This window comes from Aspergillus steynii (genome assembly GCF_002849105.1).
Source record: "Aspergillus steynii IBT 23096 chromosome Unknown P170scaffold_3, whole genome shotgun sequence".
In the NCBI taxonomy this organism is placed as follows: Eukaryota; Fungi; Ascomycota; class Eurotiomycetes; order Eurotiales; family Aspergillaceae; genus Aspergillus; species Aspergillus steynii.
Genome location: NW_020194400.1, coordinates 1,381,936 through 1,395,016, shown reverse-complemented (window position 1 = coordinate 1,395,016; position 13,081 = coordinate 1,381,936). Strand labels below are relative to the sequence as shown.

General features: G+C 53.0%; 5 protein-coding genes across 5 annotated transcripts; 3 read left to right on the top strand and 2 right to left on the bottom strand.

Annotated features, from left to right (window-relative positions):
• Window positions 1–402: 402 nt before the first annotated feature.
• Window positions 403–2,532, top strand: P170DRAFT_508561 (3-hydroxyacyl-CoA dehydrogenase family protein; the record flags this gene model as incomplete). The annotated part of the gene is made up of 2 exons (XM_024854590.1): window positions 403–1,118; window positions 1,179–2,532. 2 exons carry the CDS (start codon window positions 403–405, stop codon window positions 2,530–2,532), a joined length of 2,070 nt encoding a protein of 689 aa, XP_024705668.1.
• Window positions 2,533–3,920: 1,388 nt separating this feature from the next.
• P170DRAFT_405370 (CFEM domain-containing protein) lies at window positions 3,921–6,228 on the top strand. Its single transcript, XM_024846582.1, has 8 exons — window positions 3,921–4,481; window positions 4,539–4,662; window positions 4,712–4,896; window positions 4,945–4,981; window positions 5,033–5,103; window positions 5,157–5,539; window positions 5,592–5,659; window positions 5,709–6,228. The coding sequence occupies exons 1-8, from the start codon at window positions 4,377–4,379 to the stop codon at window positions 6,050–6,052; spliced, it is 1,317 nt and encodes a 438-aa protein (XP_024705667.1). The 5' UTR covers window positions 3,921–4,376; the 3' UTR covers window positions 6,053–6,228.
• Window positions 6,229–6,998: 770 nt separating this feature from the next.
• P170DRAFT_424749 (ankyrin repeat domain-containing protein) lies at window positions 6,999–9,249 on the bottom strand (the record flags this gene model as incomplete). Its single annotated transcript, XM_024847587.1, has 2 exons — window positions 6,999–7,005; window positions 7,151–9,249. The coding sequence occupies 2 exons, from the start codon at window positions 9,247–9,249 to the stop codon at window positions 6,999–7,001; spliced, it is 2,106 nt and encodes a 701-aa protein (XP_024705666.1).
• A 145-nt stretch (window positions 9,250–9,394) lies between these two features.
• Window positions 9,395–10,582, bottom strand: P170DRAFT_435560 (uncharacterized protein). Its single transcript, XM_024848965.1, has 4 exons — window positions 10,384–10,582; window positions 10,276–10,317; window positions 9,777–10,226; window positions 9,395–9,709 (listed from the first exon to the last, which is right to left on the bottom strand). Exons 1-4 carry the CDS (start codon window positions 10,435–10,437, stop codon window positions 9,590–9,592), a joined length of 666 nt encoding a protein of 221 aa, XP_024705665.1. The 5' UTR covers window positions 10,438–10,582; the 3' UTR covers window positions 9,395–9,589.
• Window positions 10,583–11,146: 564 nt separating this feature from the next.
• Window positions 11,147–13,079, top strand: P170DRAFT_405365 (dynactin subunit 2). Its single transcript, XM_024846581.1, has 3 exons — window positions 11,147–11,227; window positions 11,284–11,343; window positions 11,400–13,079. Exons 1-3 carry the CDS (start codon window positions 11,189–11,191, stop codon window positions 12,774–12,776), a joined length of 1,476 nt encoding a protein of 491 aa, XP_024705664.1. The 5' UTR covers window positions 11,147–11,188; the 3' UTR covers window positions 12,777–13,079.
• The last annotated feature ends 2 nt before the right edge of the window (window positions 13,080–13,081 follow it).

The following is a 13,081-nucleotide window of genomic DNA, read 5'->3' as shown; positions in this document are numbered from 1 at the left end:
ATCTTTTAATTGGCATTGAAAAATAAAGGAGAAAATTGGTTAGTCGGATATCGGCATTTATGATCCATTTCCGTTGACCTGGGTTTGGGTTAGGTTTGGTTCGGCTTGTTTGGGTGAGTTTTGTATATTCTAGGCCGGGGCCTTGGTCCTGGATCGAAGGTATAAATCAGGGTATATCCTGTTTGGAGTCCGAAGTTTCGAGTTTCATGCCCTGATCAGCTCGTCTAGCCTTTTTTATTATATGATATACTAGCTATCTTGCTTGACTTGCTCGTTTCGTTCGGTCGGTCGTTATTACCTCTCTACCTGCCTACCTATCTACCTACCTTACAACACCTACCGACTATATACCCACCTACATACTACACCGACGCAGATATACCTACAGGAACGAAAGGGAAAATGGAGAACCCAGCTCCCCGCCCCGTTGCCGTTCTCGGTGCCGGCGTTCTAGGCCGTCGCATCGCCGCCGTCTTCCTCGCTGCCCAGTACCCCGTGCACATCTACGACCCGAGCGCAGACTCGTTGGCCGCCGCGACGGAGTATATCAATGCTCATATCTCTGAGTTCAAGGCACTATTTCCGTTGAAAGATACCGATGCGCATACACATGAGGATACGAATGGGGCTACCAACGGGATGGTCAATGGGACTGTCAATGGAACGGCCAATGGAACGGCCAATGGAACAGCCAATATCAATGGGAAGGTCAATGGGACTGTCAATAGAAATGGCGTGAAGCATGCCCTGAAGCCAGGCCAGCACGACACCTTCATCGACCTCCCAGCTGCGGTGGCAAACGCATGGCTGGTTATTGAAGCGGTTCCTGAGGTTTTGGATCTGAAGACGAAGATCTTCGGGGAGGTGGATGCGTACACCGCGCCAGACTGTATTATTGTGTCGAATAGCAGTTCCTATAAGTCGCGGCTGATGCTGGGGGAGGTGAGCGACGAGCGCAGGAAAAGGGTCGCGAATATGCATTTCACGATGCCGCCGGGTGTACGCACGGTGGAGTTGATGACATGTGGAGAGACTGAGATGGGGATTCTGGAAATGCTGAAGGAGGTGTTGAATGGGTGCGGTTTGTTGCCGGTGATTGTGAGAAGGGAATGTACTGGGTTTGTTTTTCTTTTCTTTCTTTGGGGTCATGGCTATTGATGCACTACTAACGTATGCAGATTCGTCTTCAATCGGCTCTGGGCGGCCATCAAACGCGAAATCATTACCATTCTCGCCGACCAGGTCAGCACTCCCGCCGAGATCGACATGCTCTGGGACAACATGTTCCGACTTCCTGGGAGTCAGCTGCCGTGTCGATTGATGGATCAAATTGGTTTGGATACGGTGGCCTTCATCGAGGACAACTACATCCAGGAGCGCGGGCTGGATAGTCGGCCTGTAGAGTGGTTGAGGGAGAAGTATATCGATTCGGGACGGTTGGGATTGAAGAGTTCCGAGGGAGGGCTTTATCCCCTGACTCCTTCTGCCAAGACAGAGAAGAAACCGAACGGGGTGAAGCCAAATGGGATGAAAGCAAATGGCGTGAAAGCAAACGGCGTGAACATAAATGGTTCGAAAGCGAATGGGGCCACAGACAATAGCATCCGAACCGGCGGAGTCGACCCAGAAACCGTATACGTCCTCGATGTCGGCCTCGGCGCCAATACTGAGCTCTCCACCTTCACCTCGGCAGGAAAAATCCTGCGATACTCACCTGTCACGGGAAAGAGGGTCCCGATTATTCAGGGTCAATCCTTGCCCGATGGGATCGACATCTCGCGGAAGGCGGACCGAATCTTCTGGACGAGTATGGGCCGCGCAACACACACCTGCGACGGAGCGGTGTACTCGGCCAAGCTGGACGGGACAGACATCAGGACCCTGCTCCCGCCCGGGAGCGTGCACACGCCCAAGCAGCTGGTGGTCGAGGATACGACGGAGATGCTGTACTTCTGCGATCGCGAAGGCATGAGCGTGCACCGGATGGGCTTTGACGGGACCGCCCACGAGACCCTGGTTCAGACGGGGCCCACGAAACAACAGAGCCCCAGCGAACCATTTGATATGACCCGCTGGTGCGTTGGAATTGCCGTCGATATCACTCGCGGATACATATACTGGACGCAAAAGGGTCCCAGTAAAGGAGGCCAGGGGCGGATCTTCCGAGCGGGAGTGGAGATTCCCGCGGGCCAGACGGCGGAATCACGTTCCGACATCGAGTTATTGCTGTCGGGTCTGCCCGATCCGATTGATTTGGAATTGGATGTGCGCACGCAGACCCTATACTGGACGGATCGCGGTGAGCATCCTTTCGGGTGTTCTTTGAATCGGGTGGATGTGAGTGGGGAGGTTGCTCAGGCAGATCGCATCATTGTGGCGAGACACTTCAACGAACCCATCGGATTGAAACTGGCAGGTCCAGGTCGAGTGTACGTGGCAGATCTCGGGGGGCGATTTTATTGCGTGGAGCAGGGAAAGAAGACGACGATATGGGAGGACGAGGGGAGTTATACGGGGATAGCGATCTGTTGAATGTGGGGAGCAGGACGGCAATAATCAATAGTCCATGGATTGAGGGATGGACAAAAGGATGACAGATGGAATGGCATAATATTGGGTTGATGGAAGAAGATGAATTCGAAGGGATGGAGCAGGTAGAAGATAGACCAGTCACATGCGCTGTGCACCTCAGGCACCAAACAGGAAATCCCGTGGAATTTCTTTTCGCTTCTTCTCTCTTTCTTTTCTTTTCTTTTTCTCCTTCAACTCCCCTGCAGCTGCAGCGTGCATCATGCAGCACCACGAGCATGTCAAATTGCCGAGAACCATCCCATTACATCATGGAATTACTATATTCCAACCTCTTCTGCTCCATGCTCTCCTTACTCCGTACTCCCCTCTCTCTAGTCTCGTTTCTCTAATTTATTCCCTGCTCAATGCTCACTCATCTTTTACCAATCCACTTCCCGGTACCCAATCATGCCGATCAGTCTGACAAGTGGGTGCAGCTTCACCGGAGAACGGACGGTGGATTCCACAGCAACCCGGCCTCCTGGAAATGCCAACTTCGGCTAGTGAATTACTGCAGCCAGCTAGCGATCTTCCTGCTAGGAAAGAAGCCGAGGAAAAAGGACCAAGCTGCCCTAGCAAAACTCGACGCGGTGGCAGGTGGGTCCTGCCGCTAATTTAGAGCGACGTTAGGACCATGTAGGCGACGGTCTCCACTACTCCTGGCAATAAGAATTTTGCCTCTAGAGAGTCGGCGCCTCCTTTTGCCTGCAGGGAACGGAATCCCGCGGGGATTTTCCCTTAAATCCTGAGGGATCGGTTTTATTGCTCCTGAGTCTTCACTCTTGACTATCGAGGTCTTGCTCCGGGCTGACGGTAGGTGTATGCCGTCCGTCGCCTTTATATCCCGAGCGAATCATTCTAATAATAGTTTAGCGAGATAAACTCGTCGGTAGTTCAGTTGCCGAAGGACAATCCCAATTCTAAGTCCCAAAGACCTCTTCCCCATGCCCGTTAGCCTTTTAATTTATTTTTTTCTAAAAACAACCGGGGACCATTGTCAATCACCGGTAGTGTCAGGATCAACATGGTGCGGCTGTTGCCAAACAGCGATCCTTTCCCACTTGTTCTAGCTTACCATGATTCTGCGGTACGCAGTACTGCTGTGCCTTGGACACGACGTCAGTGCGAATAGTTTTTGATTCGTGGTGGGTCTCAGGAGATTACATGACCCATTGTTCTCTTAGTCTTCCCTGCTCGTTCAGAGTTCAGGACTTGCCGGAGTAGTCGAAGGTGGCTTACTCTCCGTCATTGGCGCCTGTCAGACGCAAGCCTGTCAGACACCCTTGTGACTCAGTGAGACAAGAGCCGTCATCGAGCCACCATGCAATCAGTAATTTTTCTACGGGATCTGTCAACCGATGCTAAAGCACAAGGGGGCCCCTGATCTTCATGTGAGAGACACCAGCCAGATCAACTTCCCAATGACAACCGACAAGGCTGGTTACGGAGTAGGATACGAAGCGATCAACCCTCGATCAAAGGGCACTAGCCCATCACTTTCCACATTAGTCTGCGGCACGGTCTGGAAGCCGAGTTGGCGTCGCTCATCTTCCCTCCACAGTAAGGAGGCCGACACGAATCAGGCCTGGCTATTCTGCTACTCATGTCAAAACAAACCCCGACCAGTCAGAAGTCATCTCCGTATAAATTCTCCGGAAGTCGAGGCCCCATCACGTAATGGGGGGGTTTTTTTCTATTTTTCCCTTCTTCCGCACGTTTGGGACTCTTTATCCGACGGTTCCCCCCCGGTAGGAAACCTGCGGAATCCTTGAAACTTTCGGGGAACATCAGAATCCCAGTCCACCATGCGTCTCCAACGGAACCTATTACTTTATGGATTCCTTTTGATTACTCTGGTGGTCTGTTCGGCCGCCAAAGACCCCGATCTGTACTCTTTCCCTCAGTGCGCGGTATGTTCCCGTCTCATCGTCCGATGTTTAATATATTTCTAACCTTGGCAATTGTAGCTGTCTTGTGGAGAGCAAGTAAATTGCGCACCCGACGATACAAGATGTGCCTGTTCAGATCGACTATTCGAGGGATCGTTAGGAACCTGCGTGGCTGCGAATTGCACCATTAAGGAGCAGTTTGGTGGGTTTTTGTTATTGCACCTCGAAGAGATCGAAGCTTACAGTTGCAGTCACCAAACGACTTCGTGCCAAAGAATGCGGCTTTTCGGAGCACGAGGGTCGGCCAGCCGTAGAGGCAGCTACTCTGGTACCGCTCATTCTCACCTCCATCCTCTTTATCTGCCGTATATTCGCCAAGGCTATCCATCTTGGTGGAGGTTGGGGATGGGATGATACCACGATCACTGTGGCCTATGTACGTGTTTTGTCGTTTTTACTACCCTTCAGAGCTAATAATTTCCAGGCTTTGGCTGTGGAGATATTCATCGTCAACATCTACAGTAAGTCCGGCCCCCAAATCTTGTCTGGCATCCACACTAACAACGACCCAGTGATCCATCATGGATTCGGTATGAACATGTGGGACATTATCCCGTTCAGCAATATAACCATGGTCTACAAGGTGAACCGTCCTGCCCAACATATTCACCACAACGGATTCTAATTTTCCAACAGCTCTTCTACGTCCTCGTTCTCAGCTACAAGATTCAAATATCTCTCGCCAAGATCTCCGTCTGTCTATTCCTGCTGCGGATCTTCCAGTCGGCCCTCTTCCGCCACATCACGTACACTGTCATTGCCCTGAACACGGCCATCGGCATAACCTGGGTTCTGTGCGACTCGCTGCAATGCATCCCCGTGCATCTGGCCTGGAAGGGCTGGGCCGGTGAGGAACAGGGGAAATGCATCGACTTTATTACGGTGACGTTGACCAACGCACTTGTGAACATCTTTGTGGATTTCGCCATGGTGGCGGCGCCCGTCTACGAGATTACCAAGCTGCAGTTGACGAAGAAGAAGAAGGTGGGCGTGGGACTGATGTTTGCCATGGGATTACTGTATGTCCACCTTTTCTTTCCTTTCGAAACAGAAAATCTAACAAGGGAGCAGCTTAACCGTCGTGGCAATCATTCGAGTTGTCGTTTTCTGGAACAACCGCTGGTCCGACAACCAAACCGGTACGTCACCCTTCTGCCCAACTCAGAGCTACCAAGCTAACAATCCCAGCCCAACTCCAACCCATCGTCCACTGGTCCGTCATCGAGGTCCAAATCGCTGTCCTCTGCGCCTGCCTGCCCGCCACACGTGCCCTTATCGGCCACTTCATGCCCGAGCTCATCAGCGTGTACGGCAAGAAATCGTACGCCACGAACGGCGCTCCGCTGAGCAGTCACGCCTATCCGCCCGGCTCCAACGCCAAGGGCGAGATCGCCAAGACGATGACCTACTCGGTGAACTACACGTCGAGGGCGCAGCGCGACGACTCGGGGAGCTCGGTGGAGCTGGTCGAGGTCGATCAGGAGAGTTTGGAAGGGGGGAAGGTGAATGGGCGAGGGGGGAGTAGAGTTTGATCTATTTACTTCCGGGGTGGTTATTTCCTTTGCATTATATCGGTTGCATTTTCCATTCTCTGTCTCTTTTGTATGATATACCTTTTGGGTGGGTTATATTTTTTTTGTTTGGGTGGAGTGTTGCTTTATACCTACTGTCATTATCTATATTAATTCCAAAAACGCTAGGCTATGACCATTGATCTTGGTGCTGAAGTAACTGATACCTGCAATCATCAGAATTTCAATAACTCATCATCCAAGTGAGTAAATAAAATATGACCTATCATCAAATCCTTACTCGTATACCACATAACTACAAGCACAAAGAAAATAAACATCACCAACTCTAACACTCAACTAGTACCTACCTACTTCGTAGTACGACGACATCGAATGAAAGAAACCAATCCGCTATCGAATTACTCTAACCAACCAACACGGCACAACAAAGAACCAACCCAAATATCTCCTGAATCATGCACTAGTGAAAGTGCACACAGAAAAAAAAGACAGCCCTAAGATCTACAGCGCTAGCCAAGCCCTTCCTTTGTCGAAATGCCATCCTGCACAACCCTACAGAGTCTGGGACCATGCCACCACGCCGTGCTAAAAATGGCTGTATGTTTGGCTAGATTGAAGACTTAGTTCGCTAGTTCGTCTAGCTCACTGTAGCTGAAGATTGGAATAAAAGAATAGTTCAGGAGGTAGACAGGGGGGAAGGAGAAGGAGCGGTGAAGATTCCATGTCCCCCGGTCTTAATTGAGCCTGATATATCTAGTTACTCAACGCTTATTACTACGCCGTCGGGAATAGTCAGGGGTATGGATGTGGATAGTGGCCATAGCTAAGGGATGGACTAGGTGCTATATGATTTTCTCTACGGAGTAGTCTTTTCATAAGTACAGAGAAGGTAGTGTGCTGGCCACCTTGATTTTTCCAATTTAATGAACTCTCGTGAGCCAGATCAAGGCCTACATTGGGAGATAGAAGCTAATCATTCAAAACAACTTCAACAGAAACTGTTCGAACCTTTAGACTTTTCAAAATGAAGCCTACCGACATGGATACATCATCCGACAACGATGCTGGTCCAAATATTTCAATACATTCTCGTACCGCGGGGATTGGTGAAGAGCGCAGGGACTCTTGGTCCTGCGTATCATTCCATCGACGTCCCACTGGACACCCTTGGCTTCTAAGGCCTTCAACATCTGCTTCACGTTCTCTCCACGATTCCACCACAAGTTAAACCACAGAGGCTCCTGGCCATATTGATCCCGCTGCAGGGGGTTGGCGCCGTGATCCAGCAGACTTTGGAATGTGGCCGCATCCCCAACATTCCAATGTGCGGCCTTTAACAATGCGGGTTCCCGGGGGTCGTTCACGTCGGCGCCGTAAGAAATGAGCAATTTGATCATTTCGCTGCACCTCTTCTCTGGCCACAAAGGAGTGACTGCGAGTATCAGTGGCCCTGACTCATGGCAGTTCGGGTCGAAGTTGTGGTCGAGGAAGTATTTGACGGTGTCTACATCACCGGAGACAACTGACTCTAATAGGGCCCTTTGACAGTGTGGGTCTGTCGGGTTGAGAGTCCGATTGTTTGTCTCTAGAAGAGCCCGAACCATTTCGAGGCGGTTGCCCCTGTTCCTGAGGCCTCGGCGTGTTGCGAGCTGAAGAAAGCTTTGAGTGTTGGTTTCGTCCTGGTAAAATTGGTCCCGGACTATTTGGAGCGGATCGATGCCTGTATTTTCGAGAATCAGCTTGACTGCTTGCGGACTGCCATGGTGTATGGTGAACCCGAGCATCATATGCCTTTCGCGCTCATCCTTGGGAAAAGTCGCACCGCGCTCAAGCAGCAGTCGCATCACTTCTTCGTGACATGCATCGTGACGCAGTGCTCTGCACAATCCAGTTTTCAGACTATTACCATCCAACTGTTTCACTAACTCACTGTCGAGGATATCTCGCAGTAACTGGGGCTGGTTGCGATGGCACGCGGCATCAACAACGGTCAGGAAAGATATCTCAAACCTCGCAGGCTCTCGAGCACGCATGAAATGTAAAAGGCGGAGAACGATCCTAGTGTGGCCCCTGTGGGCCGCTTCTTCTAGGGGACTGAAATAATATTGATGCAACGATCTCTGGTTATTGGGTGATTCTGATTGAGTGATGCAACCTTTCCTCAAAGGGGTCAACCCATCTTTGGTTTCCAGGAGGAGCTGAACGCAGGAGTCAACGCCGCCGACTGCACTGGCAAGCAGAAGATAGTGAAGGCCGAGATGGTCAAACGTCAATGAAGCAGCTATTCTCTCCGCGAGATTGTTCCAGGTCAGCAGAATCTCTATGACTCGGCTATTTCCTTGCCCAACTATATCAATCAAGGCTTCGCCATTAAGCTGCCGAACAAGAAAGTTCGCATCTTTCTCCTCCTCGAGCTGCCCCAGCTCCAGCAGAAGCAAAACTGCGTCCTCGTGGCCTTTCAACGCCGCATAGAACAGGACGCCCCGGCCCAGGGGATCCATTGCTCCAAGATCCGCTCCCTTATCGATCAAACATCTCAAAATCTCCAAGTTCCCTCCCATCGCGGCAAACATGAGGGGCGTCTGGTTGAACTCATTGCCAGTGTTTACGCTCGAGGGCATCAAATCGAGGAGAAAACGCACACTTTCGAGGGGCCCTTTCTCCGCCACGTATTCCAGCGCAGCCCGGTGAGCGTCGGTGTCAAAAATGAAGCGACGAGGCCGTGCCCGTAAGCCCGCATCCACGCCGCGAGCAATCAGCAGTCTTGCTATCCCCAAGTGTCCGTTGAGCAGAGCACACACAAGCGGCAAGTGACCACGGCCCCTTGGCCTATGGGAGTCACCGAAGTTCTGATCAAGTAAAAACCGCACGACTTCCGTACGGCCGTTGCCGGCGGCCTTGTTCAATAAGAGGTCGCTACTGGCCTCGTCCCAGAAATGGTCGCCAGGTTCTTCGCGGTAAGCGTCAAAGTTAACGCCAGCCTCGAAGAGCTTTTGCATGAAGGCATAGTCGCCCTGGTTAACTGCATGCCGGAGGACCTTTGGCTCATGTTGCTTTGCGTAGCGGCGGATTAGGTTTGGGTTGAGGAGCGCGTAGAAGAAATGACAGGTCTGTGAGCAGGCATTAGCGTCATCGACATACAGGTGCTCGAATATTTGCAGGAGGAGCTCGTTGGGGAGCGATAGTAGTGGCATGTTGGAATCAGATGATAAAGACCTACTCTGTATAGTCTCGGCGTTGTTTTGGTTTCCAGCTCAAAACAAGTGTTACTATCTCTTGAAGTCTTCGTCTTCAAAATTATGATTTGAAAAGGCAGGGTCGAGTTGGATTCACCCTGCTGTTTTATACTCTATGATAAAACGGCTTTGTCCCAGACTTCCGTTGTTCTTGTGGAAGGCTCCATTTGTATTGTTTGCACCCTCTGGGAAGATCCTTTGTGCTTTTGTGTGTTTATTTTTTCTTCTTTCATTCGTTCTTGCTTCATCTAGCATTCTAGTCTAATGACCGAACACTCTACCCTCTGGTCTAATCCGCTTACTCCCGCCGCTTGATGAACGTGTATACAAACCGAGCCAGCTCAGACTTGCCATCCTTCGACACCACCACGCGACGAGTGTAGTACCGTTCTCCGTTAACGTTCTCAAATCCCCAGATCTACAGATATCAGTCAATCTCCACAACCAATCATACATCCCCGAGGGGAAGATAGGGGAAGAAATACCTGCTCAGCCGTCCACCCACTGTCCAAATTGCTCACGAAGCTCTGCAACCAAAGGCCCTCTCCCTCACCATACTCCTCACCCTCGGCATCCACCAGGAAGCCCTCGGTCTCCGAGCCGTCGGCCAGGACCTCGCCGCGCAGGAACTTCTTCACCGTCTCGTCCTCCGTCTTGGTCTGGATGTCCACGTTCGGCCGCACCTTGCCGTCGTCGCCCTTGACGCCGCGCAGCAGCCGCGACTGGCCCTCGACCCGGCCGAAGATGTGGTCCTCGTGCTCGCGCTTGGTCCAGTCCGTGGTGCGGTGCTCGCTGGTGCCCTTGATGCCGCCGGTCACGACCTGGTCGATGTCGACGTGCAGCAGCTTGGGGTCGGTGGTGTCGGCGTGCGAGTGCACTTGCAGGGTGATGGTGGCCATGTTCAGGGCTTTACGAAGCATCCAGCCCATTCCTTGCTGTTGTTTGTTAGTGGTGGTGAGGGAGGGAGGGTTGAGTGGGGTGTACCAGGGCGAAGAGCGGCTCCGTCGGGTTGGAGACATTTTTATCCTAGAGGATCAGAAGAAATATGATTAGCTGTATGTTCTATTTAGATACACTCAGGTAAGGACTCACCATCGTCCATTCTCCACTGAGGTTCTTGATGGTGATATCTGCGGGGGCGGCCATGGCGGATGAGGGGTAAACGAGATAGCGAGAAAAGATTCAAAGAGACAGGGTCAATTGGCAGAAAGTCTATCTAGTCGAGACGATCATAAAAAGACAGGCAGGCAGGCAGACAGGCAGACAGGTGCTAAACTCCACCGATGGCGAGCGACGGAGCAATAAATAGGCGCGGGGAGACACCGGCAGTCCCGTACGTCACCTGGCATGTGTGCCTGGGGCCAAAACACCGAGGCTTTCACGTGAAGCAGTCCTGCACAGGCACCGGCGCTTTTGGCTTCTCTACTGTAGGAACACGGCGGCTGACTGCTTGGACTCTGTGCATCCACCAATCTGCATGCTGGCCGAGATTAGTTCCCCATACTTGTCCGCCTTGGGGTCTTGGGGAAATGGCTGGCGTTGAACATGGCTCTTGGCACGCGATCTATTCGACACGGAGAGAGAAGACTGTGGGGGGAGTTCCGAGCAGTCCGAGATTTGGGGCTAGTTTTGGGTGTCTTGGATTCATTTGGCCATTAATCATTATGAAATATGTCTTACCGTCCATGTGATTGTCGGTTTGTGGCGGTGGATTCAGTACGACGCAGTTCGCGATCTTGTATGACAATGTCTGCCTCAGGCAGTAATATAGTGTCTTAGTCATTCTCACAGACAAACACTCCAAACAGGTCAAACACCCCATCCAAACAGCCAGTATATCCGATCGACGACCTCCTGATCTTTGTTTGTCCTCTCTGCATTGCTGTCCACCCTCGCAATGGCCTTCAACAAGAAATACGCGGGTCTTCCAGATCTAGTTTGTTCTTCTCTGCGTCTACTCTTGCTAGGCTCTATCAATTGACCGCGTGTTAGGATCTGGCGCCCGATATTTACGAAACCCCCGATCTCACCGACGAAGCTTCCACGGTTCCGGTACCACCTCCACCACTATATTCTACCTGTAGCTCGAATCCTAATGCTCTTGTTAGACAACCACGGTCCGCACAGCCTCCAATCTCGACGACGATGCCGGTTCCAACTCCGACATTGACCGACAAGGCGTGGACGCCGACGCGGCGCGCGCCCACTTCCTCGGTGCGACGGTCGACGCCCGCGAGGCCAACTTCTCCGACAGCATCGATACCAAGCGCAAAGCCTACCGCAGTAAAGGCCGACGGATACGGCGAAACGAGAACGGCCTCGAAGAGGTCGACGACCTGAGTGACAGCGAAGACGAGAGTCTGGACCGCAAGCTCGCCCGGCTGCGGAGAGAGGTCGAGGAGCTGAAGGACGAGATGGCCACGAGGGAAGACGCTGCCGAATCTCAAGACCCCGCCGCAAATGGAAAGGAGCCGTTGGGCGACGGCGTCCTCGAACTCAGCCGTGCCCTGGACAACCTCTACGCATCCTCCCGCGGCCCTGGGGGTGACGGCGTCCCGCATTCCGCCGCCGCGGCGCTGTCCAAGAAGCTCGACCCCAGCTCTATACCCACCGATCAATCCTCCGCTGCTCCTGCGACAACGACAACAACCCCCAATGCCCAACAAACCCTCACCTCTTCCCCCTCCTCCGCCACCAACGTCGGTGTCCTCTCCCACGCCGCCGCCTTCGACAGCCGTCTCGCGCTCATCGAATCCGCCATGGGCATCTCCAGCGCCTCCAACCCGTTCGTCACCGACGGCATCTCCGAACCCGCCCTGCAACCCGTCCTCCCGGCCCTCGACCACATCACCTCGAGGCTCGCCACCCTCATGAACCTCCTCGTCGGGCCGGCCCCGGCGTCCGCCTTCCCAACCACCTCCGCCGGCCACCTACCCCCGTCCACGACCGTCTCAACCCCCCACCTCGAGACGCTCTCGACCCGCGTCCGCCGCCTAACCGCCGACACCGAGGCGCTGGCCGCCGCGCGCAAACGCGCCCTCGACGCCGCCAAAGCCGCACAGAACGCGCGCATCGCAGCCGCCGCGCTCGAGCCCTCCGACGTCTCCGTCTCGTCCTCCTCCGCCACGGAAACCGACCCCGCCGCCACCCAGCGCGACGAGCAGGCCACCAAGATCCAGGCCCTGTACGCCACCCTACCGACGATCCAGTCGCTGCACCCGATCCTGCCCAGCGTGCTGGAGCGTCTGCGCTCCCTGCGCGCCATCCACGCCGGCGCCGCCAACGCCTCCGAGACCCTCGACGAGCTGGAACGGCGCCAGGCCGACATGGCGCGGGAGATCGAGCAGTGGCGCGAGGGACTGCGCGTCGTCGAGGAGAAGATGGGGCAGGGCGAGGCGGCGCTCAAGAGTAATGTGGAACTGGTGGAGCCGTGGGTGCGTGATTTGGAGGGGCGGTTGGAGAAGTTGGATCATGCTGGTGCTTAATACCCTGTCTTTTTCTTTTTTTTTTTTTTTTCTTGGTTTCGTGTCGATAGTCTTGGTAGAGAGATACATGTGCATGACTCTGCGGGCATTTAGTACAGATTTGTTATGTTTATCGCCATCTTACCTACCTACCTATTTCCTTCCCTTTCTCAAGGACGCATGTTCATGTTACTGTCTAATCTAGAGTTTACCGTTCTGGTAGGTCTCAGTCAGGAATCCTAGTATTCGACCCAGTACAATCCTGCAGAGAATGATCCAACCAATTACTCTTTTTTATACTCCCTACTCAACGCAGAATCAAACCC